We start from the raw sequence: 27,444 nt of genomic DNA, 5'->3' as shown, positions 1-27,444 counted from the left end.
TCAGTTGAAAATTTGGACAAGCAGACAAACTCAATCTCCCTCTCTTCTCCCTCCTCCTCTTTAAAATATCTGTATATGGATGAAATGATTTTAGATTAATACTTGTATCTTTGCTTATTTATCATCCAGGCAAATTACTAATAACTGTATAACTATATGATTCAACAGAACAGGTTACTTGATATGTCTGTTTTCTAATGACCTTGACTCAGCAGCACTATCTTACTTCAGTTTTAAGTTCAAAATAGACAGAGCCTAGGCAATAGCCAGGCCTGACCACTGTTCAACATGTCTGGTTGAGAATCCCTAGAAGTCATAACAGTTAGTTTTCAGGTCTATAGAGGGTGGCATTAGAGAGTGTACTCTTGGAAATTTTTGCCCCTTGCAGTAACTCTTCCCTGTAGTAACTGGGGCTACGTAAAGAAGAATGATTCTGGAAAAGGTCAGATAGATTCATGACTGTGTCCTGGCATAGAATCTAGAAAGCAGCAAATATATAAATATGTATTTATTTTAGAAGCAATAGAATTGCAACTTTTAATTCATCTTATATTCCATATGTCAGAGTTGCAAAGACATCAATATAGAATGAGTAATTTTTAGTGAAGTTTATGTAGGACATAAAATAACTTTCAAGAAGAGATGACTTAATCTTTGGGTAATATATGTTTTTAAATAAATTCATGTCACAGTTACAAAACTGGAATTTGACTCTGTGAATTTCCTGCCCCATTTTTTTAGTAGGCTCTCAAAGCCAAAGGTTTCTACAGAAGTTCTCCTAGAGCTTCCTAAATGTGGGAAAGGGGAATGTCAGGCAGGAGTGGGGAGACCAGGTTAGGCATGAGGGTGTCTGGGCTCCAACCACTGCTGTGTAGTCACCGTGCCTGTTGGTCTTCCACATAAGAATTGAGGTGAAGACCCAGTTTAGCTGCTTAAATTACAAATTACTGATCTCATTTTAGAATCTCCTTTTACAGATGAGGAAATTGAGGTATAGAGTAAGTGTACCCACTGTCATGAGTGTGGTAAATCAGTCTTGACTTAAACTCTAGTCTCCTAACCTCAATTGCATCATATTGGATTTCTGTATTTTGATTGCTTCCTTAAGTATAACTTGCAGATAAGAGTGAGGGGGTAGTTTATGAAATGGACATTCAGCAAAATATTACTTAATAAGCTACCCTGAATATGATTATCAGTTCACAACATACAGAACATCAGAATGATATTCTGGATTTAGCAGTTGGTATGGTTGCCTAAAAGATGGCTTCAGGAAAAGTTTAAAGTGCTTTACAATTATACTTTGCAAAGGAAATTCTATTTCATAATATCCAGTCCTTACTATCAGCCTTGAGTAACTTTTTTCATTTCATAATGACAACCTTGGCCAAAGCTATAGGATATGGCATGTTATGTGATTTCAGAGGTCAGAGAAAGCTATTCTCTACCTCCAAACAATTAATAAAAATCCAGCCCCACTTACTTAGTGAGACATAAAATTCCACAGGAAAAACCACTTGTGTAGGCTTATGTGTTTTACTTTTATATTGGAAGAAACATGAGAAACTAATGAATATTCAAGCTTCTTAGTTACCAAGACCTCAGTGTAAGTGAGTTTGTTGCATCCAATGATTTATGGTGGAAATATCTTAGGTATAAGAGAGTAGGTAGAAGGAAATCCGACAGAGTAAGGAAGAGTACATACATACATAAATTGCCAAGAAAAATTTTTGTAACATTTATCTTTCTCTATTTTGTGAACAAGTCTTATTTTCTTAGCATTGTTTTCTTAGCTGTACAAGTAATATTTTTGAAAAACTAAATGGTTCTTCAAGTGGAAATAAACACTAATAAAATTATAAGAGTTATACTTCTGTTGCAACAAAGCTGTGGAGGAAAACCTGAGATCATAAAAAATGTAATGTCTATTATTACATTACAATGTTGACAAAAATAGGCTGTGTGCCTCTTTTTTGTCTTGTACCCTTCATTTTGTTGACTTGTATGTTTTCCTTGGCCATGGGCATTTTGAAGTAGAGAGTTTTTGTTTATAAGCCACAATGCACAATTTGTGTATCAATGACAGGTCAACCTCATTATAAAAAACAAACAAACAAAAACACCATTACAACCAAAATAGCTCAAATGAATGTGTTTTTAAATATGTCAGAAGTAATAAATTCTTACTAATTTTATTACAATGGTATCTACTCATTCCATAAATTTTCTTTCAATCTTTAGGTAATAACCACATACTACATAAAGGATACCAAAAATAAGATTAATGGAAATACAAGCCCAAACTAATTGATTTTAACAGAATTGGCATGAATCAGCTGCACATGACAAAATGAACAACATTGTAGTTGAATGTGTAACAAAACAAAACAAATCCTTGAGACTAGAAAGCAATGCCTATCATAAAAACACCATCCTGTTTTCTCCAAACTTTTTTACATCTATGGTCTATACAAAAGTCATTAACAATAAAATTGAAAATAAAGTACACTTCTTTAACATCATTCAGTGTTTTTAACATTTTTTATAAGGCAAACAGTTCTGGCGTAAACAGTATTCGTGGAAATGGGATATTTTTAGCAATTATTTTAATTATGGTGTTATTAGAGAGTATCCCAGTGTTACTTTTCTGACGGTATATTTTACCTATTTACCCATGCTTTTTGTTTTAACAGCTAGCTTACAAATGATTTGAAGAATGGATTCTTTCTGAGACTCATCAGGTCATTTCCTGTCAATGCATACCTTGCTGTTTATTTGGGAATAAGGTAAAGAAAACATCTGTTCCATATTTTCATAGCATTTAGATAGAGAAGACATCAGTTTCCCCATATTCGGTTTTCAGGAGAACTTCAGGCAGGGTGTGGGTGGTTGTGTTTGGGCGGAGAAGGCTGACAGAAGCTGAGGACTCAGATAAGAGTCCCAGGTTGAGGGAAAGGGAGAGTGAGCGTTCACCAGAGATAAGATTTCAATGTGTTAATCATCCATAGGAAGAAAATTAAAGATGGAAGAACTTTCAAGAAATACTCTATATCACACTATTATTTCTGCCACTGGTATGTGGTTAGGAGCAAGAAAAGGGAGAAGAGCCTAGAAAGTCAGTTTGGCAAAACAAAAAGAAAAGCACTTGTTATTTATACTGGCAAAACGATCTGTTGTGTGTTTTTTTTTTTTTTTTTGTACTTTGATCTTTTTGTACTAATATTTAAGCTTCTATTTTATGATCTTTCTAATGATAGAACCATACCTTGTACAAACTGCCTTTATCAAATCTGGGAGTTTGAAAGAATCAGGTGCTTAACCTTAGTTCATCTTCTGAGCAAGAAAAATGGGCTGTGATCGAAACTGTGGGCTCATTGCTGGGGCTGTCATCGGCGCAATTCTGGCTGTGTTTGGAGGTATTTTAATGCCAGTTGGAGACATGCTTATAGAGAAGACAATTAAAAAGGTACAAGTAGTCTAAAGAATATTTCTTATTATTCTGATTCATTTTATCTTATGTCTCTTTTTTGCTTTGGGTACCTGTTTTATATTTCATAGTATCTGGTAATTTTGTGTCTTTAACATGAATATAATTATGAACCACTGCAAGTCTACATGATATAGAAGTGACTGTGGCTGAAATGTTACAAGCCTAATGTACGTTTAGCATGAATACATGGCTATCTTAAATATAAATATCCAATTCTGATAAAAAGCTATTTATAGGTATGCAGGTTAGTAGAAATAATTGTTTTTAATTATATCAAAAGAGTATGTTGACATGCTTTTGAAGGACAAATAAGTAAGTGTATTTTGCAAGGGAACATTAATAAAAGTAATTACATTTTGGTTATTACTGAGTAAAATTATACATACACATATTTACATTTTGTTTAATAGTAAAGCAGGAATCTTTGGTAAACTGGTAAACATTTTTTTGTTTGGTAAACCACAGCTTTTTATAATATGTATAATAATCTTATTGTCTCATAAATATATATATATATATTTTACAAACTTTATATTTGACTCAGAAAATACTTTCAGAAATATGTAGGACATATCTCAGTATATATCAAAAAATTGACTATAGTTTAACTGAATAACAATCTAAAATTTATCTCCCACTCTAGTTCATTCTAGCCAGCTTCTCCCTCACCAGAAACTTTAACTGATAGAGGGAAGAATTGAATAAGGGGAAGCAGATCTGCTGAAATCTTAAACCAGGGGGGGATGGCAAATTCAAATGGCTTCAGGAATTTGGAGTAGGGGTTTAAATTAAAGCTGCCACGAACAAGATAAAATGAAAAACAGAACTTGAGAGTGTGTGTCCTACCCAATGGCATATGTCTTCATTTTTTTAAACATAATGCTGGCCAAATTAAACATATCTGAGTGCTGGCTTCAGCTGTCAGCCTAGTTAGGATGACAGTGACCTAGTGACCTAGACAGAGGGTTAGCAAGCATAGTGCCAAACAGACAAGAAGAATTGAACCACATAATGGGTTACACCTACCTGTTCATGCTGAAATTTATTTTACTGCCAGGACCTTTACATGTCTCATCCATTTATCCATGTTTGACATCTTGCTCTTACTAGAAACATAAACAAATATTTTATTTCTTGACTTAATTGACAATATGAAGAATTAATTTCAAATCTAGTTACTCATGACAAGAAGTTACTACTTTCTTGATTCTTCTTTCTTCAGTTAAATATGCTAACGGTTTTAAAGTTAAAAGAAATCTTCTCACAGTACCACTATAGCTGTTGTCTTACTAAAAATGATAGGTCATTTTAAAGGTAATAGTATCTATATTTGCTCAATATTAATATAGTCATTTCTATCTCTTCTGTTGTTAACATATTGTAAATCTTTAGCCTCGTGCGTTTAGCTGAGGGAAAAAAATTATAAATGGAATGGTACTCCCCGCCTCCAAATTCCCAGTTTTCTTGATAATATTTTTGACACAGACCCAATAGAGATAGATAGGTGATGGTGAGGCAGGGCTTATCTGACAGTGTGAGATGGAATTGCCATTGCTCCATAACTGCTCAATAAACTGTGCTTTCCATATGGATCTTCCGCAGAGAGAGACAGGGTCAGTGTTTGTATTTACATGCAGACTATAACTTATCTTTTGGAGAAGTTTTTCGAACAGTAAAGTCACAGTTATCTCCCAGCCCACAGCACTTTAGACTAAGTCTATATCTTCTGATACATAATTGGTAATCAATAGCTGAAGATTGATCATCTAATCTTTTTTCTTTATGCAACAACATTAGTACATGTAGACTCTCAGATGGCACTTGAGGTGCTGGCATCTATTTTAGTTAATTATTTAATAATTATCTCTAAACTCATAATAATTAATCATGAGAAAATAAGAGTTTTGTAGTACCAAATTGTGAAAGTATCAAATTGTGCTTTTGTATAGTGGCTTAAAGAGAATGAAATAAATTTTTGTCTCAACAAGTGTAAGATATAACCAAGGAAAATATTTTGAGAAAAAAAAGAGACCCGTAAGATTCTAGAATTGAATTACTATTTAGAGGGGAAAATCTCAGTATTCAAGAAACTTCAGGAAGAAAGTAGGACTTGAGTTGGATTCTGAAGAAGTAGAGAGTTTTGAAAGTCCAAAAAGGACTGCTGTGAAGGTGCCAAAGGACTAATTAATAGTATAGAAAAAGTTGTGAAAATACACCTAAGAACAGTGAAGAGGGAAGGAAGAAGGCTGAGAATGTGGATTAAGAAGAGAGTTGATTAGAAAAGCAAAATGGGGTTAGACTTAGGAAGCTTCGAATATCAGGCAGAAGAATATTTAATTGATGCTATACACGATAGTAGTTGGTGTATGTTTTTCAGTAAGACACAACAAAATCTGCATTTAGATACAACAAAATTTGATGATTGATATCATCAAATGGATAGCATTTATTTAGCTCTTACTGAGAGCTTCCTATATCTAATTCATGTAATCTTCACAAATATCTATGAGAAGGTACTATATTTTACACATTTTATAGTCACGAGTCCTTAAATCAACTTGCCAGCTCACCTAGCTAATAGGAAAAGAAGTTGGTTTGCAAACTTAGGCAATCTGAAGACAGACTAGATGATACATAGTCTTATGCATTGTGCTTGCATAATAGAAAGGGCTAGAAAAAGAGGAAGACAGGAAAGCAAGAAAAAACTATTTAGGACATGACCATTTTCAAGGAGAAGTTGAAGTTCCCTTTTAGAAAGATCTTTGCATTGTATAACAAAGGACATTCTGGTCTAGTGTGGTGAGGTACATAGAAAAAAACTGATGGATGATAGGATGCAATGGAAGTTTGGACAGAGGGACTAAATAAGGAGAGGATAAAAATAAATTGTAACATGTCCAGTTTAGTTACTGATAGAAATATATACCTTAGGAAGTGAAGGAGAGGTTTTGTAAGTGGTGTGACATATATATCAGTCTGTGTTTCAAAGATCAGAGTTCAAATAGATTTGATCATTGCTATGTAGATTACAGATAAAACTAAAGAGGATATTTGCTTTCTAGTGTATGAATGTAGAGAGAAAACAGCTAAAGGATTTTTGTAGGATTTGTACGTAATTCAGAAATAGAAATAGGAGGCCAGAACTGAAGGACAGAGAATAAAGTGTTCTCAGGCAGATGAAAATTAAGAAAATAATGGCTAGAACATGGTCATTAATGATCTAGAAAGAATAATTTAAGTAGAGTAGGGTAATAAAAGGGAGATAAAATAAAGAAATAGAGTCCTTTTCCTTCTTGTTTTTGACATGAGGGTTATTTGTGCAACCTTTTACAAGACAAAAGGGAGCCATATGAATCCAGACTCAAGATGGAGGACATTCAAAACTGAAATTTGAGGGAAGCATGAATCCCAAAAAACTGCTAAGTGATAGTTTGCATTGTGTGCTCATACATATCCATGGACTAAGACTCTTCATTGGAATCCTTTATGATGGTCCAGGTCTGTGTCTCATTTAAGGTTAAATCTGCTTTTGCTCTCAGATTTCCATATAACCATGTTGACCTTGTCAATTCTAGTCATATGAAAAAGCTGAGAATTTTTGTTCACATAAAACTGTTCCTTTTTTCTTTAGTTCACAAAACTATTTTTAAAATGATATTGCATTTATATCTCTTTGGCATATAATAGGAGTCAAATCTCTGAATTATGTGTAAACCAAGAGAGTCAAGTATCTTACCCCTGCCTCAGGAACACTTAGGGTAATGCTGTTATTTTACAAACATATAAGAGTTTTGGTACTGATGAGTACTTATTTATCATTGAAACTCATGGAATATTACTGTATTCATTTAATTGCTTAATAGCAAATTGAGAAAGCTAATAGTTGTATACAGTGTCATGTGGGGAAAAAAAGAATTAAAATGCTTAATTGAAAAAGATCAGAAAATCATCTCATATTGTTTTCTCATATACAAAGTATAGAGTTTGAGGTCTGGGATACTTGCCAGTTCTGAAAGATGGCATGGTGACACTGTAATTTGAAATGGTCTAAAATAGTTCTGAAATTTTACTTATATTTCAGTTTGCTCTTTATTTCCAAGGAAGGTTTTCTGGGGATTTCATGCATTTTATGGATTATAGTTGAAATCTTTCTTACCAGTAGTTTTGACTGATTCCTAATAGATTTGTGCGGAGTCAGCTGGTTTATGCAATCTTTTTAGATAGACTGAAAGTCAGTAATATGAGCTGCCATGAATATGGAAACTACCAAATTACTTTGGGAAAAGTTCAAAGTTCTGCCACCATTTACAAAAGATAATTTATTACTTGACATTGTTAATATTACTTAATAGAATGTCTAGTGAATATTATGTAACACAGGTAATTTTAAATAAATTTTAATTTAATTTCTTTGTGATATTCACTAACTATAGAACACCAAAAGGGAAGTAAAGATTTCTTTTTTTTCTATTAAAACACTAATATTCAATTATACCATCCTTTCCTTCCCTCTTTCTTGAGAATGAGACTTTAGTAACTTGTAAGAAAAGCTTTCAGATAAAATAAATTGAAATAATTATTTGTTGATAAAAGTGTCTAGACTTTTGAACCAATAGCCCATATTTCAATTATATTATTAAATTGCTTATGTGAATTTCATAATATATGCTTATGGTATTTCCATTTGATAAAATAATTCATATTTTTTCATAGTGTCTAAAAAGCTCGGAAAGAAATTCCTGACATATTAGTCGTTAATGATGATAGAATTTATTTTTATATTTAATAACATGAGAACAAGGAACAATCCAAAAAAATTATAATAGCAGTATAAAAATGAATTAAACCCTATATTTGTATATAACTGTAATAAAAAAAGTCACTTAAAAACAATATTTCTAGAAATAGCAGGTAAGCATATATAATTCTCTTCCTCAAGCCTAATTTAAAATTAGCATATTTTTACTTTTCATGCCAAATATAAAATCTCCCATTTTAGCTTCTTACATAAATTCTTGGAGGCTAATTTCTGGGTTTTAGTTGATGACGATAATCTGATACTAAAGCCATTTTCTGACTCTCAGCACAACTGTCACTAATATCCTAATTCATTCTCTTTCAACATATACACACACATGCATAATGTATAAACATGTAAGAATTTTTTTAAACATGAGAAAGTTGTTCTGTTTAGAACCAGTTACAAGCAAATTGTAGAAGTGGGTGGGAAGGATGGAGGCTATTTTTAGTCTGCTTATTAAGAAAGTTTTCATTTAAGAAATATAAGAAAGTTTTTAAGAAAGTTTTTATTTTACTGGAATGAGAATAAATATAAAGATGACTCAATAGCAGAAAAAGAAGTTTCCCAAGATTTTACATGAGTTATTGGTGTCATTGGTTTAGATAGTAGATACTGTGAACCAAGCAGTTAAAGAAGTGTGGAGAGTAAATGATGTTAGAATTCTTCCTCTAAAGGGTGGGTAGGATTTGCATAATACTAACAGCTAACACTTATTGAATGCCTGCTTTGTGCTAACACTATTCTAAATGGACATGTTTATTCAGCCTGATCACAGGATATGAGATAAATATTTAATTAAACCATATGAAATGCCAATATTTAATTTGAGCTTTCAAAAATACAAAGTTCCTATGGTTCAACCTAATATTATTATCCTCATTTCACAGATGAGGAAACTGAGGTACAAAGAAATTAAATAGCCTGCCCAAATTTAAGTGGTTATTAAGTGATCAAAGTGGGGATCAAACTCATGGCATCCAGCTGTATTGTCAACCACCTCACTTTATGCTTCAAGGGAAGAAGACACTGTACTTTGTTAGGGGGGAGGTAGTGAAAGACAGTCTCACTCATAGATTAAAATCTGCTGTCCATGATTCTGTCTCTTAGTACTTTATAAGGTCCTTGAGAAATGAGACAATATATTTTCTACATTTGTACTCTACCTACTCCACACATAAGAAGATATCGGGGCATTTTAGTGATAACACTGAAGTTGCCAGTTATACAGATGAGCGCTGTTTTCATGCAGTAGCAATAATCAAGTGAGTATGTGACTATATAGAAGATATGACTGTTGTACACATCTGTTTTCCTATTAACGTAGCAGATTAGAAGTTTCAAGATCAATAGCTTTCAACTCAGTTGTAGACCATGCTATGTGAGAGTCACCAGGTTGGAATCCAGCCATCACTGGGGCTATAAAGTCAGGGACAAATACTGACATACACAATAGCCAAGTGAGAGGATATTAAGTTATATTATTTGTTCTGTGCATATAATTAACAGCTTTGCACTTCAGATTTAGTGAAAAATTTGTAAAATAGGCTATAGAGTCCAAATCCAACTTAAAAAACCAAGCCCTTTTTAAAATTTTTTATTGATTATACACATCTGTGGGTTATAGAGTTGAATATCAATACCTGTGTACAATACATGATGATCAAATAAGGATAATTAGTATACTCCTTTTTACAAAACATAATCATTTTTTGTGAGCCTTAACCACTTTCTCACTAACCCCTCTCCCCCCTTCCCACCTCTAATAACCACAGTTCTGTTCTCTCCTTTAAAATCAAGTCCTTTAAAATTCATAAAGGACATAAATTCTTTTGCTTCTTTTAAAATCGGAGGAATTCATGACATTTTTCTAATAGTTATAGTAGTGTTAGCATGAGAAGAACTGCATTCCTATTTTGACTACTTCAGTACTTTTCTCTTTTTCTCTGAAAAAAAATCATGATGTGATGTTATAAAAAGTGCACAAAATTGAAGTGAAAAGATATGATTTCTCCATTATCTGCTACTAAATTGTCATGAAACATTGAATCAGACCTCTGTGTTCTTTAGGGCCCTTTTTCTACCTCTGACAAAATGGATGAGGCTGGCTGGTCCTAACTCCAGCAGCTGATCATTCAGTGATCATTCATTTCAACTCTTCGTTTTTCAGCTCTCCCATTTAAAAAAATATCTCTAGCAACAACTAAGGCAAAATGATTGATGGCTTTTAGGAAAAAAGGCATAATACATTTACAGTGTCTTTTGGTATTTAGATACACAGGCATTAGAGTTAGGGAGGCATTCTGTCCTGTCAAACACATTCTGTCACAGACCTGTCCAATTCTGTTAGAAGTTTTTGAGTTCCTTTCATTAAGAACTAAAATGAAATATGCATATTGAGAGGCACATGATAAATATCACATTAGGCCTTAAGATTCTTATGGTGTGAGACACATAATGTGAGTGTGTGTTTTCCCTTCATAAAGTCCCTTGAAATAGGTAAAATGACAGTTTTCAGCCTCTACATTGCTTTCAACTTTAACATCATCATTAAACACCTTTAAATATAGAAGAATAACCATAATACTTTATGTAATTTTGTCTTAATATTGAGCTTGTTCTTATGGAAATAATTTGGGGGGAGGGGGCAGCAAACAAAAAGTTTTTCAAGGACAATTTGTGGTAAAAAGTAATAGAAATTCTAACATCACTTTAGCTGCTCCAATGTATCCAGTGTAAATGGGTTGCACCAGCACAGGTTTTTGTAATTGCATTTTAGCTGGATGCCCAGTTTTCCTCTAAGGAATTGCCTTATTCTCTGTATTAAGCAATAAGTAAAATATCTTGAAGATATGAAACTTAATTTGACTTCTACCAACTAAGTGCAGAGGGCAACTGGAAATAAAAAGACAGTAATAGTATGACATAAAAGAGGATTAGTCTAAGGGTCAGAGACAAGGATTTTCATCACTACTGTGTTGCATAGGTCACCCTTTGGCCAGCCACCTGTTTCTCAGAGCCTCAGCGTGCTCTACCAGAAAATGTGATCATGTTTACTGTTCTTTCCTGATCCACCTTCTATGAATTGATGCTTCCAAGTGAAGGAAACAAATAGGTCAGATTGTTCCCGTATTCACGTGGCTCTTTAGGCTCAGTTTCTGTGAAATAGTTTTCTTTTTCTTCCTCTAGCACACTAACATTGAGTTGTAACTCTCCAACCTGGGCATTCTTCCCAAGGTACTTAATTGGAAATACTGCCTGCTCCAGTGCCACCTTTGTTTGCCCTAGTTTCAATAGCTTCACAGACTTCTGGCTCAGAAAGGGAAAGCTTTGGAAGAAAACTGGGAGAGCATCTATGGTAACTCCCTCATCTTATAGATAATGAAATTGACCCTGAGGAGTTTGCTGACTTTCCACTTGTACCCAAAGCTCCTAAAAAAAAAAAAAAAAAACCCAATAGATTTCTAATATAGGTTTTTTTTTTTTTTTTTTAATTCTGTCATTGGTATATATAGTCTGCTAATCTATTTTTAGTACAAGGGGCATCAATGATTTTTAATGGATTTTACATAGGAATAATAGGACAGCTTACTTCTCTTTTCCTTTTCTCTAAAAAGTAGTAACCCAATAATGATGTATTAGATTGCTGTAATCTTTGGAAGCATGTATTAGTGGATTGGTGCAAATATATTGAGAGTTAGGGAAGCCATATCAATGAAGATTTTCAGGCAAGAAGTGAAATTTGTGTTTTTTCATCCAGAAGTATTTATTTTCTTAATGTAATAAACATTGTCACCGTCCCCTGAAATGCCCAACTCTTGAAGAAAAGGAAAAAGCTTCCAATACCACTAGTTTTCACTCCATTTTTCTGTTTTGCCTCCTCAATCCAAATCACTTACGGGCAGAAGAGAAGTTAATGTTCAACTGAATAAGACCTTTTCGGAACAACTTTAATAATATTTGCTCAACAAATTGTGTTACTGACTTTTGCAATACTGTTGTATGGTTATCCTAAAGCTTGACAATTGTTTGATTTAAAATCAGTAGTAGTGTCTTCAGTATTACACACTGATCTCTTTGTAAAAGGTTAACTAAAAGATTGCTGTAATTATTTGTTTAAGACATTTCTACTGCAAGTGTGTGGCGAGATTGCAAAGGTTCTCACAAACAGTGTACTTGAGCTTGGTCTTTTTACTCTGCTGACTAAAGGCTATAAACAAACTGAGAAGTACCTGTATTTACTACAAAAAAATAACCAAACTTGTTTTCTTTTTCACAGGAAGTTGTCCTTGAGGAAGGTACAATTGCTTTTAAAAATTGGGTTAAAACAGGCACAGAAGTTTACAGGCAGTTTTGGATCTTCGATGTGCAAAATCCACAGGAAGTGATCGTGAACAGCAGTAACATTAAGGTTAAGCAAAGGGGTCCTTACACCTACAGGTGAGTGAGTCCCCGCCAACAAGGGGTGTTCTTACTTTAAAGGTATGTATTTCTGAGAAGGCTTCCAAGTAGTAAATGCCATTTTACTGAAAAGTACTTATTTTCTTGCTAATATTATATGTTAAAATATTTTTCCTATCTATACACAATCCTAATCTAAGGATTTAATGATTTTTATTTTGAATAAATCGAAAGACATACATAAATAAATTATCCAAATATTTATTATTAGATAGTGTATGAGAAAATAGAGTCTATTATAAATTTACCACCATCGACTAACTACCCCACATTTAAGAAGTGACAAGTGTTTTGTACTTGTGGCATATATATTCAACAACTGTAAAATATACATGCTGTGCAGGAAAAAAAATTATTGGCATTTAACATCTTAAAATTAAATGTATGCATTATATCTGTGGTTCTCAAAGTGTGGCTCCTGGACCAGCAGCATCACCAGGGAACTTGATAGACGTGCAAATTCTCAGACTGTACCCCAGACCTAATGAATCAGTCACTCATGTGTTGGAGTCCACTAATGAGTTTTGCAAACCCTCTGGCTGATTCTCATACACACTTGATTTGATAACCATGGCGCTAAGCTGATTTTATATAACTACAGTACCTGCTAAGGATTTATATTCAAACTAACTTCCAGGTCATAGAGGTATTTACATTTATCTAGAAGTTTCATTCTTATATTTTCTCTAGTCCTGAGACTGAATGTTCTGTACCTTTAGCCTATAATAATAGTTTAACATACTTCTGAATAGAGTCTTAGACTGTTAGAGGAAGTGATTAGCCAGAATGTTTTGTTCTGCAAATACAAAAAAACAACCAAAAAAAAAAAACACACCTGGCACCAGAGAATGTGAGGTGACTTGTCCATGTTCACATAGACTTAGGAACTGGTAGTTCCAAGATTTTTGTATACATTTTCTCCTATTTAAATTATAGACTGTGTGTCTTTTCCAACTATCAAAGTAGGAAAAGGAGAGATTAAGTTGCTAAAAAACACTATCTTAACCAAGGATTAGTGTGACAAGGTGGATTGATTTAGTTTATGCCATTTTTTTACTGTTTGAAAAGTGTCTTTGTTTAAAAAATCCCCAGCACTCCTAGTAGAAGTTAGAAATTAAAAATTATCCTGTACTTGGAAAAATTTTAAATTCTGCCTGCCTTTGCTGTTTCTCGCCTATGCTGTTCCTGGCTGATAAAACCAAGAGCTATATCTGGATGTATCCAGACAACCTATGGAGGAAACTGCCCTGGGGAGGTTTTTGGTGTCCCTAAGTAATTAACTGGCTTATCTTGGCTTCTGTAACCAGCTTGCGCTAGGCCCTGCCAAACCCCCTTCCTCCTCACACCAGGAGGAAATGTGTGTGACTATATGATAACTTTAAGTGTATGACTAGATGATAACTTTGACTGTGTGACTATATGATTTTTTTTGCCTATGTGACTTTTTGCTTTCAAAAGGCCCCCTTAAACTTAGATCTGGGGCTGTCCCCTTACCAGAATATCTGGGGAGACCGTCACCGGCCAACTTATAAAGATCCCCTTTTTAAATTCTCAATTAGGTGTTCTGGTTCCTTTTCCATGCAACAGCCTCACAACATTAGAAGTATTATATATGATATCCATATGGTAACATAGTTAAATCCTGCTCTATCATTTGTTATACAAATGTGTAATTCTTCCCCCAAGGGTAATTACAACTAGTTATACACCAGGATCAATTATTATCAAAAAATTTCTTATTCGTAATGATGTCTTATAATTCATTGTTTTAACATCTTATCTGTTTTGGATAGTCTATGATTGTATAATTTTCCTTTCTCTCCATAGCACTGATATGTTTCTAGATTGATGACTCACACCCAAAATATAATGAAATAGTTGTCATGGGGAGATAGTGCCTACTGCCATACCATATGACATTTAAACTGCAGAGGGCCTTGCTGCTGATCCAGTCTTAGCAATTTTCCCTAAGTATCCTATCTCTATGCATGTCTCTAACTATTCAAAACTTTGTTAAAGAAGACTTGGTTTTCATTGTTACAAGAAAAATCTTACCTTGGAAAATATTTTTGTTTTTTTATGGCCTTATGATTCTTATGTTATTAGCAAAAGCCTATACAAATATCTTGTCCCAAAAGAATGTTATAGCTATGATATGTATTTGTAAAAATCTGTAATTCAAATGTGACCTAATGAGAGTCTAAGCATATTTATTTATAAAGTATGACCTGAGTGAACTGAATAAGTGGGAGGAAAGAGAAGGGGTATTAGAATTTGAGAACTCATCATGTTTTCTGTTTTGGTTTTTGTTTGTTTTGGGGGAGGTTATGTTTTTCACTTTTAAGGATAGTATTTGGGATGTGGGGATATATAAGCATAATATTACTGAACCTATTTCTCCCCGGATAGGTGGCAGCTAATATATACTTTATTCTTAAAACTTTAAATCTGTCTTTGAGGGACAAAAGAGGGTGGGTTATATATACTTGATCTGCTTGGAGTGGCAACAGAAGGAGAGTTGGAGAAGAGGAGTTTCCTGGATTTATAGCTAAATTTTATAAACTCTAAACTCCTTTTTATATAACAATTTTAAAGGGATTCCTGATGACCAGAGGTCATCTTATCGCATGATGTCACCAAAAGGAAGTCTTTTTTGTTTGCCTGGATGTCTTCAATGGGAAAACAACTGGTTTTAAGGGAAAAAAAATTAATACCTTTAGAGTCTTCCATGTGTTGAGCTAAAGATGCTTTTGTATAAATTTTACCCTGAATCAGGTTGAAATTGGAAGTGTAGCAGGATGTTTCTCGTCAAACAGAACCAAAGTCTTACTTGGCTGCTGAAGTGAGTTTCATGAAACTATGGCAAGATTTGACATGGGTCAAAGTATGAAATTGCCTGAATTGAGATTAATTGTGTTTCAGCCTACACCATCTCTATGAAGATGCTGTAATTCCTTCAAAATATTCTCAGATCCAACATAAATCAGTTTTAAAGTTATTTTGCTTTGGCAGGAATACAGGAAAGTAATCTTGGACAAAATCTAGGACAAATTCTTTCCCTTAACCTTATTAACCAACTTTCCAAAACTTATATACAGTCTAATTTTTCAGCAAAAAATATTGAGTGATTATGCTCTTTTCAAAAGTGCATTCTAAAAGAAAGAAAGACAAGACCACAATAAAATGTTGAACTGTCAGAAGGAGAGAACAAAGCTAAGGATACTGGAGATCGGGGGGAGGGAGGAAGAGGGGTTGGGGGCAGGTTGGGTGGAGTGTATGGGGAAAGATTACAATCTGTAATGATGAATATGCTAATAATAATAAAAAGTACGTTCTAAAGGCCGAGCTCTGTTTTAAGGATTTTTCTCTTAGTGAGTGCCATCTAATGGTACATAGTTGTAAGTACAATTTAAATTCTAGAATTTGGGTAAAATTTATTTTGCTATCGTTTCCATTATTACGTATGAATGTGTATTATTAAATGTTAATAATATTTACTCCAAATTTAAAATACAGTTATTTGAGATGAAAGACATTTCTAGTAATTGACTGTCCTGGGTCCTGTTTCAGATTTTTATGTTCTTTGTATGACTACAGTACTCCAAGGAAAATAAGTAAGCTTTGATGAAATTATATTAAATATATCTTTCTAGCTGATTTTGAATTCTCTTTTGAAAGAACATGAGCCATTAATTTTTCATTCATTAAAAAATATTTATTGAGAACTCACTATGTACCACGCATTGTGCTTGGGGATACAAAACACTCATAATTTCTACCCGACAAAAATTTACTTTTTTATTATAACAAAATGTAGAACAAAATGTGTTTTTCTTTAAATTTTAGTCTTTACCTTAATTATCTATTCGCCTCACGTAATTGACTTTCAATGAGTGATGTATACATTATTTCATCTCAGTGAATATCTTGTATTTGCAAATTATTTTCCCATAATAATTACTCTTCATCACTATCCTAAAAAGTAGTTGGTACTTTGCAGCCTATATACATTAGAGCCAGGAGCTTAGAACTGATTAGTATTGAATATATTGGGGTGAGGAAGAAGAGTTAGTCTGTAGCTTTTAAAAAGGGAAATTATATTCTATTAGTTAGATTTAATTCTCATTAAAGAACTGAAAGAGATGAAAAAGCCAATGCTAGACAGGCGTGTACTTTGAGTGTTCTTTCTAATATAAGAAAATGTGTTCTTAACATTCCCTTGCTTAAACCTCTCTACTGTCTCCTTCTTACCCTCAGGATAGTCTATTAAACAAGTGAGCGATGCAATCCTTTTGTTTAAGATCTTGCTTATTTCAGTGGCTTTATTTCCCACCACCCTCCTTACTGTCACTCTGTAATCCAACCACATTCAAACATTTGTGTCCCAAAATATATCATGTTCTTTTTTCTTATGCATGCTACTTTCTGCCCTACTTTACCTAATTAGACTTCTATTTGTTATTTAGACCACTTATGTGGAATTTACTACCAAAATGTGTCTTGACTCTTACCCCCACTATGACTATCCCAAGCCTGGATTTGTATCTGTTCTGTGTTTTCCCATGGACTTTGTGTAAACTCTCATTATAACACATATTACTTCTCTCCTGATATTCTAATTTTCTGTTTGCAAGTTTAAGACCCCTTCTGATTAGTTTGCTAGAGACCCAGCACTGGCTTATCATTTAACCCATTGTTTAGCATAATTTCTGGTATATTCTATGTATTCACATATTATTTGTTGAATGAATGAATAGCATTGGAGGATCTAATGTTCATGAGACAATTTTTTAAAAAAATTTTTACTTCTTTTTTTTTTTTTTTTTATACAGAGTTCGTTATCTAGCCAAGGAAAACATTACCCACGACCCTGAGGACCACACAGTCTCTTTTGTACAGCCCAACGGTGCCATATTCGAACCTTCACTATCAGTTGGAACAGAGGATGACACTTTCAATTTTTTAAAAAAATTTTTTCTTTTTTTTTTTTTTTTTTTTATACAGAGTTCGTTATCTAGCCAAGGAAAACATTACCCACGACCCTGAGGACCACACAGTCTCTTTTGTACAGCCCAACGGTGCCATATTCGAACCTTCACTATCAGTTGGAACAGAGGATGACACTTTCACAGTTATCAATCTGGCTGTAGCAGTGAGTAGACAACCAACCAAGTTATTTGTATAAAAATACTCTAGCACCCACTATAATTAATCTCATCACTAGAATTATTATCAGATTTTATTTTGCCACTTTTATAAAAATATGTTCCTATGTCATTATTTTAAATGAAGTTAAGGTCATTTGGAAAGATGACAGCAATCATAATAATCAACTAAATTAGACACCTAAAGTGTATCATTAAAAAAATAGGGCTTAACTTGGAATGTCCTCTTGTGGCTGGCATTGAGGCAGGGAAATGTATTCATCTAGGGATTAGACAGATTACACTTTCAGTGTTGGCAGGATTTGCCAGTGATTTTAAAGATATAGTTAAAAAATATTAAACTTAATTATAGTATTTATTCCATTTACCTGTTAAAATCTGGTATTGTATTGGTGTCTTAAACAGTGATTTTTATCTTTCATAGGCTGCACCCCACCTCTACCCAAATGCATTTGTTCAAGTGGTACTCAATTCACTTATCAAAAAGTCAAAATCTTCTATGTTTCAAACCAGAACTGTGAAAGAGCTGTTATGGGGCTATAAAGATCCATTTTTGAGTTTGGTTCCATATCCTGTTCCTACCACAGTTGGTGTGTTTTATCCTGTAAGTACCAAATATGAATGGCAATATTGTTGTATTTTAATTAGACAAATAAGTGGCATTGGCAAGACTGATTTTATAGTTTAGCGTTAACCCTATTGCTGATCTGGGTTAACTTTTTAAAAAAGTCACCATCTATGGCTTCAGCTTTCCTAGTTGGGAAACTTATCTGAATTTAGTACTTTTAAGAAACTCTGATATTTAACCAGGTTTATACTCTTCTATAAATATACAATTTATCTAAAATCAGCTTGTTAGTCTGTAAATCTTTCAACACTGTTTTCAGTTTTGATTGCCCTTCTCACTGAATCATGTTCAGTACTACATTTGTTTGTGTTAAATATATTTATCCTACATTCCTCCTCCTCCAGATCTGGCAAATTTGTTTTAATTTAAAAGTTAGCCTAAATTTGCACACTCCAACAACGTTGGTAAGTTAGTAGGGCTTACTTTAATGGGATTTGTGAATAAAAACTTCTGGTGGTCCACACGTGTCATGAAATGGCTGTTTGGAGATTAAGGAAAATGTGAAAATGAGCATGTAGTTATTCTTTAATGTTTTGAATTACAAATAGGACAAGCTGACTATTGAACTTGAATTTTGACTGTGATTTCATTTGTCACCATATGTGAATATTAGTTATATTCTCTAGTTAATGGTTGTTGTTTTACTTTTAGATAGTGGTTAGATTACAAGGTTATATTATCAAATAAATGTGAAAGTAGAAAGCCTTAAGGGATCAAAGACTCAGTATAATTTTAACTCAATATTCATAACTTTTTTGGCTAATTCTTATTATTTTAGTAATCACTTATTCAAGATTGTAACATTTAGAATACCTCTAGAAGTCAGTCATTGTTCTCAAAGGTATTGTTCAATATCCCTTCACCTCAGTATAATTGGAGTAGTGATCAAATGGCCTTATTGCCTTGTTTATGAAAAAAAGTGCTGGAGTTTGGATCTTGTCAATTTCTGGTATTTAATTTCTTCCTTTGCCTCAGCATCTAGCACTTATTTCTAGGTACCTTTTACATTCTATCCTGGAAAAAGTTTTAAAGGCCAATAATATAAAAATCTTATTGCCTGTTTATTTCAAATCATATAAAATAAATAGGACTAACCTGTGTTTGAGAAATGTGAGAGTGAGTTAATTACATGTTTTATAACTTGGAAAATATGACTTGTTCTAGAAGTAATTTTTTCCTGTGCATATCTTTTCAGTACAACAATACTGTAGATGGAGTTTATAAAGTTTTCAGTGGAAAAGATAACATAAGCAAAGTTGCCATAATTGACACTTATAAAGGCAAAAAGTAAGTATCTGGGTAAAGCACGCACATGTGTATGTGTTACTAGGGTACTCTAAGGTGGGGTGGTATTTGTTTAACAACTTGTAAGGTACAGGCACCAACCTATGGAACAGACCTATCTGTATCTCAGCCTTGGGAGTTCTTGTTTAGCCAGGCATTAACCCTTTAATCCTGCCAACTGCCATACTCACACCAGTGCACAGCAGCTGAATATTAGCCCAAGTTAGGGTTTGGTTTCTCTTTATATACAGGTTCTCTTACACAAAGAAATCCAAAGGGCCTAGTTTCATTTCTGCTGTGTATCCAGCATTACAGTACATCCATACAATTAGATAAGTACCAAGGAAAAGGAAGAAAATCAAGATACCAACTGATTGTCTAGTAGGTAGAAACATTTTATTGTTTTACTTCAATAGAGCATATCAAATAAAAATTGTGCTTTCCAGTGACATGACCTAAATGTGTCTCTATAGCTGGAGGCTTAATGAATCCATGCAAATGCTTTCATGACTTTCCTTCTGCAAACGATCTTGAAATAATTTTCTATACTGATGATGCAGGGTTTTTTTTTTAACATTTATCAATTCAAAAATGGAATTGGTATTCCAAGTACAGTTCTAAGATTTACATTAAATGTGAAAATGAAGAATATGCCATCTGTGAAATGGTAAAAGAGCAAGATAGCTTCATAAAGCCATTATTTTCTTTCTCCCCTACCTCCTGCCTGTTCATCTGAAGGATTCATAATTTGTCATATGAAAAATAGGAAGAACCCTAACAAATATCTCTTCTTCTTAAACTTAACAATTACGCTTTAGGCCAGTTTCTTACTGAAAAAGAATAAAGTAATCAAAATTAAGATTGTTTTTATTAATATAAGTGACCACTGCCTCAAACTGTGTCCTTAGCTAATCATTGCATATAGCAGTTAAATATTTACTAGTGTAGTAATTTTTTTGTAAAGAGTCCATAGTTACATATTTTTGTAGAAAAGTCTTGTGGAGGAAAACAAACACTTTAAAGTGTTCATTTCAGGGGAGATCACAATGTTTGCATATTGAGAAACAATGATCATTTCACTGTATTTCCATATTATTGAGAGGCTTTGAGGAGAATGGCTAAGAGCTCCTAATTGGAAAAAGAATTTCACATCACTTTAAAATTATGATAAGGTTGATTTAACTCATGGTGAGACTGAGCATGATTAACAGCTTATTCTGTTTAAAAAAGAAGCGACAGCTTGTGTTGACCTCTCACAGGATAAGGAGATGTCAGGAGTGGGAAAAAACAGTTTTTCTATGAAGAAAAAGTGGCCAAGGATGCAGGAAAATTAACTTATTTAGGCAGCAAAGCATAAATTAATAACTATGTCCTAATTTAATGCCAGTTCATGAAAAAATTGAAAGGGGGAGAAAGTGTAAATTATCCACACATTTCAAAATTCTATTGATCTAAACATCTGCTTTCTTTTTTTCCCCTCCCCTCTTCTCCCTCATACTGAGCTTACATCAGTTATTCATTCAATATTTGCCTCTTATTCATTCTGAACACTCATCATACGTCCCATGGGGCAGGGGGAACAAACTTTTTCTGACATCTTTTTAAATTTTCTTCTTTTAGAATTATGTCTATTCCCAGTTGCTTCTAATTAGCTTAGCATTTGACAGTTCTTATTTTATGATCTGGCCTCTTAATTTATTGCAATAAGATGAAAGGTTTAAACAAAACATGGACCGAATGGGTGAGAACATTTCTTAAACCTTGCATTTGTCCATCTGATTTTCATTATATTAGCAAAAGTAATGAATAATAATAGAAAAATAATGTGAGAAAAGCGCTCTTGAAGTGAGAATGTTCATTTTCTTTCTTATTTCTAAGGAATCTAACCTACTGGACAAGTTATTGTGACATGATTAATGGTACAGGTAAGGACATTTGTTTTGTGGTAATAATAACAATAAACCCACCTCATTTTCTCCCAGAAATCCATTACCATACCTAAACTGTTCTGAAGGTTCAGCATATGTGTTGACCTGACTTTATATTTTCACAACATAATTCAGAGTTTGTTTTTATATAAGCTTAGTAAATGTCTATTTAATGTGATACAATTTCTGAAGATTAACCATAGAAGATTAGCCCTGACTACATTGCTAGGGAAATGTATGCTTTGTAAAAACTTTTGTTTTACAAACTAATGGGAATTAAATACCATAAGGTAGTTAAAACCAGAGGTGGGCTTCTGACTACTAAGAAACAAAAGCATGATGTTTACTAAGTTGTTTAGAAAATACCTATAGGAAAATGATATAATAAAAATGAAGAAAGTTAAATAAAAAGGAAGTACAGGAAATGTTTACTTCTCCAACTGTATGATTATTTTGCATGCTCATTTAATTTTATCATTGTCTTGTAGGAAAAAAAAACACAGCAAAATCATTGCTGTGTTCGCTTTGTAGGGTTTTGAGCCATGGGGGTAGCTGAAGAAATTTCTTTCTAAGTAAAGCATTTCTGCAAATAAATTGTCAAATCCTCAATACTCCTAACTCTAGTAATTATATAAGCATAATATTTAGTCCTAAGATACAGAGAGAAATACACTGTGCTCCTCCTAAATAGTAAAGTATTCTGTGTTGGTTTAAGAAAAAAAATCATTAAAAAGTTCTGTCCAAAGCTAAGAAGTCGACAGATTTAACAACAGGAAGTAGGACATTCATTAATGACCATAATATTAATATATGAGCAACAGGCATGAAGTTAAAAGTATCTAAGAGGAAAACAGTAGTAAAACAAACTAGGAGCAGAGGTAGGTTGGGCAGGACAAGGAACTATCCCTGTGAGAGAGATTCTTGGTTACGGTACTTGGTGATGGCCCTGAAGATTCTATTCATCATTAGAGCCTAATGAAGCAGAAAGATTCCAGTGTATTTCATCATGATTTAGAAGTGCATCCTCTATTTTCCTCAGGAAATTAGAAAAGGCAAAATGAAAATATTGGTATATGTGTAGAATGTTTCTTTCAGGAAAAATAAAAAGCCCTGCTAATATCAGCTACATTGTGGTCATTGCCCATTGTAAGAGCTGGGATTAATTATGACATAATTTTCAGATAATTCTTGAAGCTTTTCAGTGCATTCTCCTTCCAAGGTACTGGGAAGGCAGTTGTAGGCAATGCCCATCTAAGACCTATGTGGGGAATTTAAGGTAGACTTTAATATCCAGTTCTCTCAATGGCAGGATCAAACAGTGATCACTGTGATCTTGTGTTATATTTCATTTTAACAGAGTGTATATGAAAGATAACAAGGTCACAAGGTTGAAATATTTGCCAGAAAGAGAACCTAGAATGCTTAATTGAAAAATGCATCTTACCATTTTAAACAAACACTTTCAATGGTGGCTCGTTTGGGGATGGCACTCATTTGAAAAGCAAATGGAAGAGTTATCTACTTATTTCTTTATATATGCAATATGTGTCATGGATCATAACTATAGTACAAATTTAATAAACTCAATAAATGCCTTTTTAAATTTGATGGTTATGTTTTCCAGGCATTTGCAGGAAATTCTATTTAGTGAGAGAACTTTAGTAAATTGTTTCAAAAATATTAATTACCATTAGCGCAGGTGAATGAACCACAATTAAAAATAAGAACAGTGTAGATATAGCAGGAGTTCTAAATGATCTTCTTGGTAAGAAGAGTGCCATTCTGATGGAGTGTGGCATTTAAAAGGGGGGGAAAAAACCAATCATAGCTTTAACATCTGATTTTACCATTATTTCTTTAAAGTTTCTTTTATTTTGTACCAGTGAATGTGTATAGCATGCAGATTTGTTGAATTTGTAGCCACTAGCCACATGTGGCTATTAAACACTTGAAATGTGGCTAATATGAATTGAAATGTGCTGTAACTATAAAATACACACTGAATTGAGAATGTAAAATGTCTTAATTTTTTTATTGATCACATGTTAAAATCATAATATTTTGGATGTATTGGGTTAAAGAAAACATATTACATTTCTATTGATCATGCTGGACTAGAGATTTATAGATTTTTCCAGAATACACATGACATCTAGTCACTTACCTTTGGCTTGATTTTTAAACAGATGCAGCCTCATTTCCACCTTTTGTCGAGAAGACCCGGATCTTGCAGTTCTTTTCCTCTGACATTTGCAGGTAAGACAAAGACACCAATTGTATGCATGTGAATCAGACTTTTTTCCCCAAGTGACAAAATGCAGGCCAAGAAACTTATTATTTCAGAAAAATAAAATATGCTTAGGGAAATTTAGTGATTTCTGAAGAATAAATATAAGAATATGGAATTCATAATGTTAACTGTTCACAAAATATCCTCTACATCTTCAATACTTTTATAATGTAAATTATTTTCTTTGCCATTTCTGTCTAACCAAGAACTGTTTTTCTTTTTACTAAACTAATAGTATATTTAATAACAATCAAGTCTAGAAGGGCATGCCCAGTCTTCCTAAAGATGTCCAGAGAAGATGATGCAACTATCACTGAACTGTGTTAATTAATGTGCTCTACTGCCATCGTGGCATCTTTTCAAATTATCTGGTCCCAATAGATACCACCCATACAAGCACTGGAGCTCATACCACTACCCTGGTGCTCCAGCCCTGTTCCTAAAGACTGTGTGATTACAGATAAACATTTGATATCTTTGAAGCTTTTTCTTTTCTATATTATTGAAGAGAGCAGTTTCTTCATACTTGTATAGGGTTGTCTGGGAATTAGAAGAGATGTGGATTGAGCCCTAGGTCATAGTAGACAGTAAATGGTGTACAAGGTATGTATCAGGCATGCACAGCTTGCCAAGTGACCTTTCTCTCAAATTTTTAAAGGACAGAAACTTTTTTTATTTTATTTAAACTGAGCACAAATCAAGGATTTGAGGGAAGTCATTAACTATGAGAAGTGGCTTTGGTATTAATACTCCATGCTAGTTCACAAGCAAAACTCTTGGAAGCTTTTGAGAACAAAGATCAGAATAGTTCATACTCAGGTATCAAGTTCTGGTATGCCTTAAAATTTCATAAGAACTTTTGTCCTAAGAATTAAATGAGTGTTTAAAATTGTGTCAAGAGTATCCAATTTTTCTAATTTAAAGTAAGACGATAATATAAGGGGGAAAAAAAGTGAATCTCAAGAATATAGTTCAGGCTCCTTGAATAAAGCTCTTTTTTATCTGTTAGGTCAATCTATGCTGTATTTGAGTCCGAAGTTAATCTGAAAGGAATCCCTGTGTATAGATTTGTTCTTCCATCCAAGGCCTTTGCATCTCCACTTCAAAACCCAGACAACCATTGTTTCTGCACAGAAGAAATTATCTCAAAAAATTGTACATCATACGGTGTGCTATACATCGGCAAATGCAAAGAAGGCGAGTAAATATTCTCAGTGTCACGGTCCGTGACAAAATTTACAATATTCTTTAAAATGCAACCTTTAGCCAGAATCCTTTTCCAGCCAAACTTTAAATTTAAGGAAGCAATAAAGACAGAAGGTAAGGGTAATGGCAGAAAATTTTGATGTTGATTTTGTATTGTTTTTGAAGTCCCAATAGCGTTTCAGTGTTGCAAAACTTGGTTATCATTAGATAAAACCATGCCAGTATTTCCCTGTGCTGCTTTTAGATTTAGAGTGAAATGAAATTAATTCTCTTGTGATGCTTTAAGTGTCCCAAGTTATCCATCTGTCATTGTTCTAGCTTTCTCATCCATAGAAATATTTTCAAGGAAATACTTTGAGTGATATATGAAATGAGGAAAATTATTTATTCCCAGTTGACTCTTAAAACTTGTTTTCAGGAAAACCTGTGTACATTTCACTTCCTCATTTTCTACATGCAAGTCCTGATATTCTAGAAACTACTGAAGGCTTAAATCCAAATGAAGAAGAACATAGGACATACTTGGATGTTGAACCTGTAAGCAAATATTTTATTCATTTGATTTGGTTAATACTGTTTTTAGAAATGACATTTAATGTAAGAAAGATCTTATGTCGCACTTGGTGATCATATTTATTGAATCATATTCTTAAGTTACTGAAACTTTATGTCAATGAAAATTTTATTGATTTCTCCCTGTTGTTGCTTATCAAATGTCAAGAAGATTCAATTTTAGTTTCACATTATAGAGCTTTATAAACCTTTCAGATGATTTACAGGTCAGGAATGCCAGTGATAGAAATGATTGTAATTGTCTTAAAACAATTTTATACAAGTTATTATTCTGTGATAATATTGCATTTAACTCCAAGTATTGCTTCTATTAGAAGTCACAGTATATGAGTATTATGAGGGATTAAAAGGTTTTACCAGGATATGTGAATTTGGCGTAAAATCTATTATGATCAGTGTCAGGAAAATATAAAAATGGCTGTAGCACACCAGTTTTCATTTTTATTTTAGTAGTCATGTTTCAGTTTAAATGATAATGAAAAGTAGTATTATGATTCTAACTGAATATATATTTGACCATGCATAATTCATGAATTAAATGAACTATCTGAGCTCTTATGTTTTATCATTGCTGTTGATTTCCTTAAAACTCTTTGAGGTAAATATCACAAATCTAACTAAAGCATTGACATTAGGTTGGGCAAAGACATTGTGTGTTTGTATGCATACATATATAATATAATTTTATATACATTTTAATAGGTCTAATCAATAAGTTTTTTATTTGTATTTTACCTTAATTTCTATGTGCTCTTTCTTTCTCTTCTACTGTTACAATAAAAATAAGTTTTGGATGTTTTAAAAAGAAGTTAGTAATTTAGCTTGCTTTCTTTTTAGATAACTGGATTCACTTTACAGTTCGCAAAACGGCTGCAGGTCAACATATTGGTCAAACCAGCAAAGAAAATTGAGTGAGTCTCTTGAACAAGGTTATCTTTATATTATTTTGTATTATTTTCACGTAAGAACATGAGTGTAAATCTGTGAAAGTGGAAAGAATATCAAATGTCAACTTCCCTTTAGCTTTTTGTCACTAAGCAATAATCACCAAATGCTGTATTTGTACTTAGGATCATATCTAGTGTCTATTGAAATGGTATTTAGGTATGTTTTGTAATGGTTTTTGAGTATTTGGAGGCATCCTCGTTTTGTTAGCTGCCCAAATATTTCCATGACAGTAATTCCTAGAACTCACATATTTTACTTTCCTGGGTAGAACTTGTTCAAAGGGAAAATCTGTATGAGAAAGAATTATAAGAGTAAAAGTTGTCCGAGAAACAGCTATACTGAAATTTAAATGACTTTTTGAAGGGAGCCAAAATCAAGGGATTTAACCAATTTGTAAGAGCAACCAATTTCTGAGCATTTATTTACACTGGTAATTATTAAAATGTTATGCATATATAAATATATTAGTATATTTTTCATAATTATTTTCAATGTATGTTACAGAACATTAAAGGGTCTGAAGAAGAACTACATTGTGCCTGTACTTTGGCTTAATGAGGTTAGTATTTTAGTCTATTTTTAATTAAAAAAAATAAGCTTCTTTGTATATAAAAAAGCTTTTGATGCCTCAAAAATTGGACATGTATGTATAGACTTTGAAATTGTGTGTATC

General features: G+C 33.1%; 1 protein-coding gene across 1 annotated transcript in view; it reads left to right on the top strand.

The window, feature by feature from the left end:
- Positions 1-27,444, top strand: part of CD36 (CD36 molecule (thrombospondin receptor)) — a 76,263-nt gene that overhangs the window by 44,390 nt on the left and 4,429 nt on the right. The window contains exons 2-13 of the mRNA XM_008569986.1: positions 2,694-2,786; positions 3,258-3,466; positions 12,568-12,728; positions 17,754-17,901; positions 18,339-18,518; positions 19,738-19,829; positions 21,705-21,751; positions 23,941-24,010; positions 25,054-25,241; positions 25,669-25,787; positions 26,661-26,734; positions 27,276-27,330. Coding sequence (XP_008568208.1) covers positions 3,347-3,466; positions 12,568-12,728; positions 17,754-17,901; positions 18,339-18,518; positions 19,738-19,829; positions 21,705-21,751; positions 23,941-24,010; positions 25,054-25,241; positions 25,669-25,787; positions 26,661-26,734; positions 27,276-27,330 — 1,254 coding nt within the window. The 5' untranslated portion in view covers positions 2,694-2,786; positions 3,258-3,346. The remainder of the gene's footprint in view (positions 1-2,693; positions 2,787-3,257; positions 3,467-12,567; positions 12,729-17,753; positions 17,902-18,338; positions 18,519-19,737; positions 19,830-21,704; positions 21,752-23,940; positions 24,011-25,053; positions 25,242-25,668; positions 25,788-26,660; positions 26,735-27,275; positions 27,331-27,444) is intronic.

The sequence above is a fragment of the Galeopterus variegatus genome, unplaced genomic scaffold (genome assembly GCF_000696425.1).
Source record: "Galeopterus variegatus unplaced genomic scaffold, G_variegatus-3.0.2 Scaffold30, whole genome shotgun sequence".
In the NCBI taxonomy this organism is placed as follows: Eukaryota; Metazoa; Chordata; class Mammalia; order Dermoptera; family Cynocephalidae; genus Galeopterus; species Galeopterus variegatus.
Note: the sequence above shows the minus strand (reverse complement) of the source record. Positions and strands in the feature narration are given on the sequence as shown.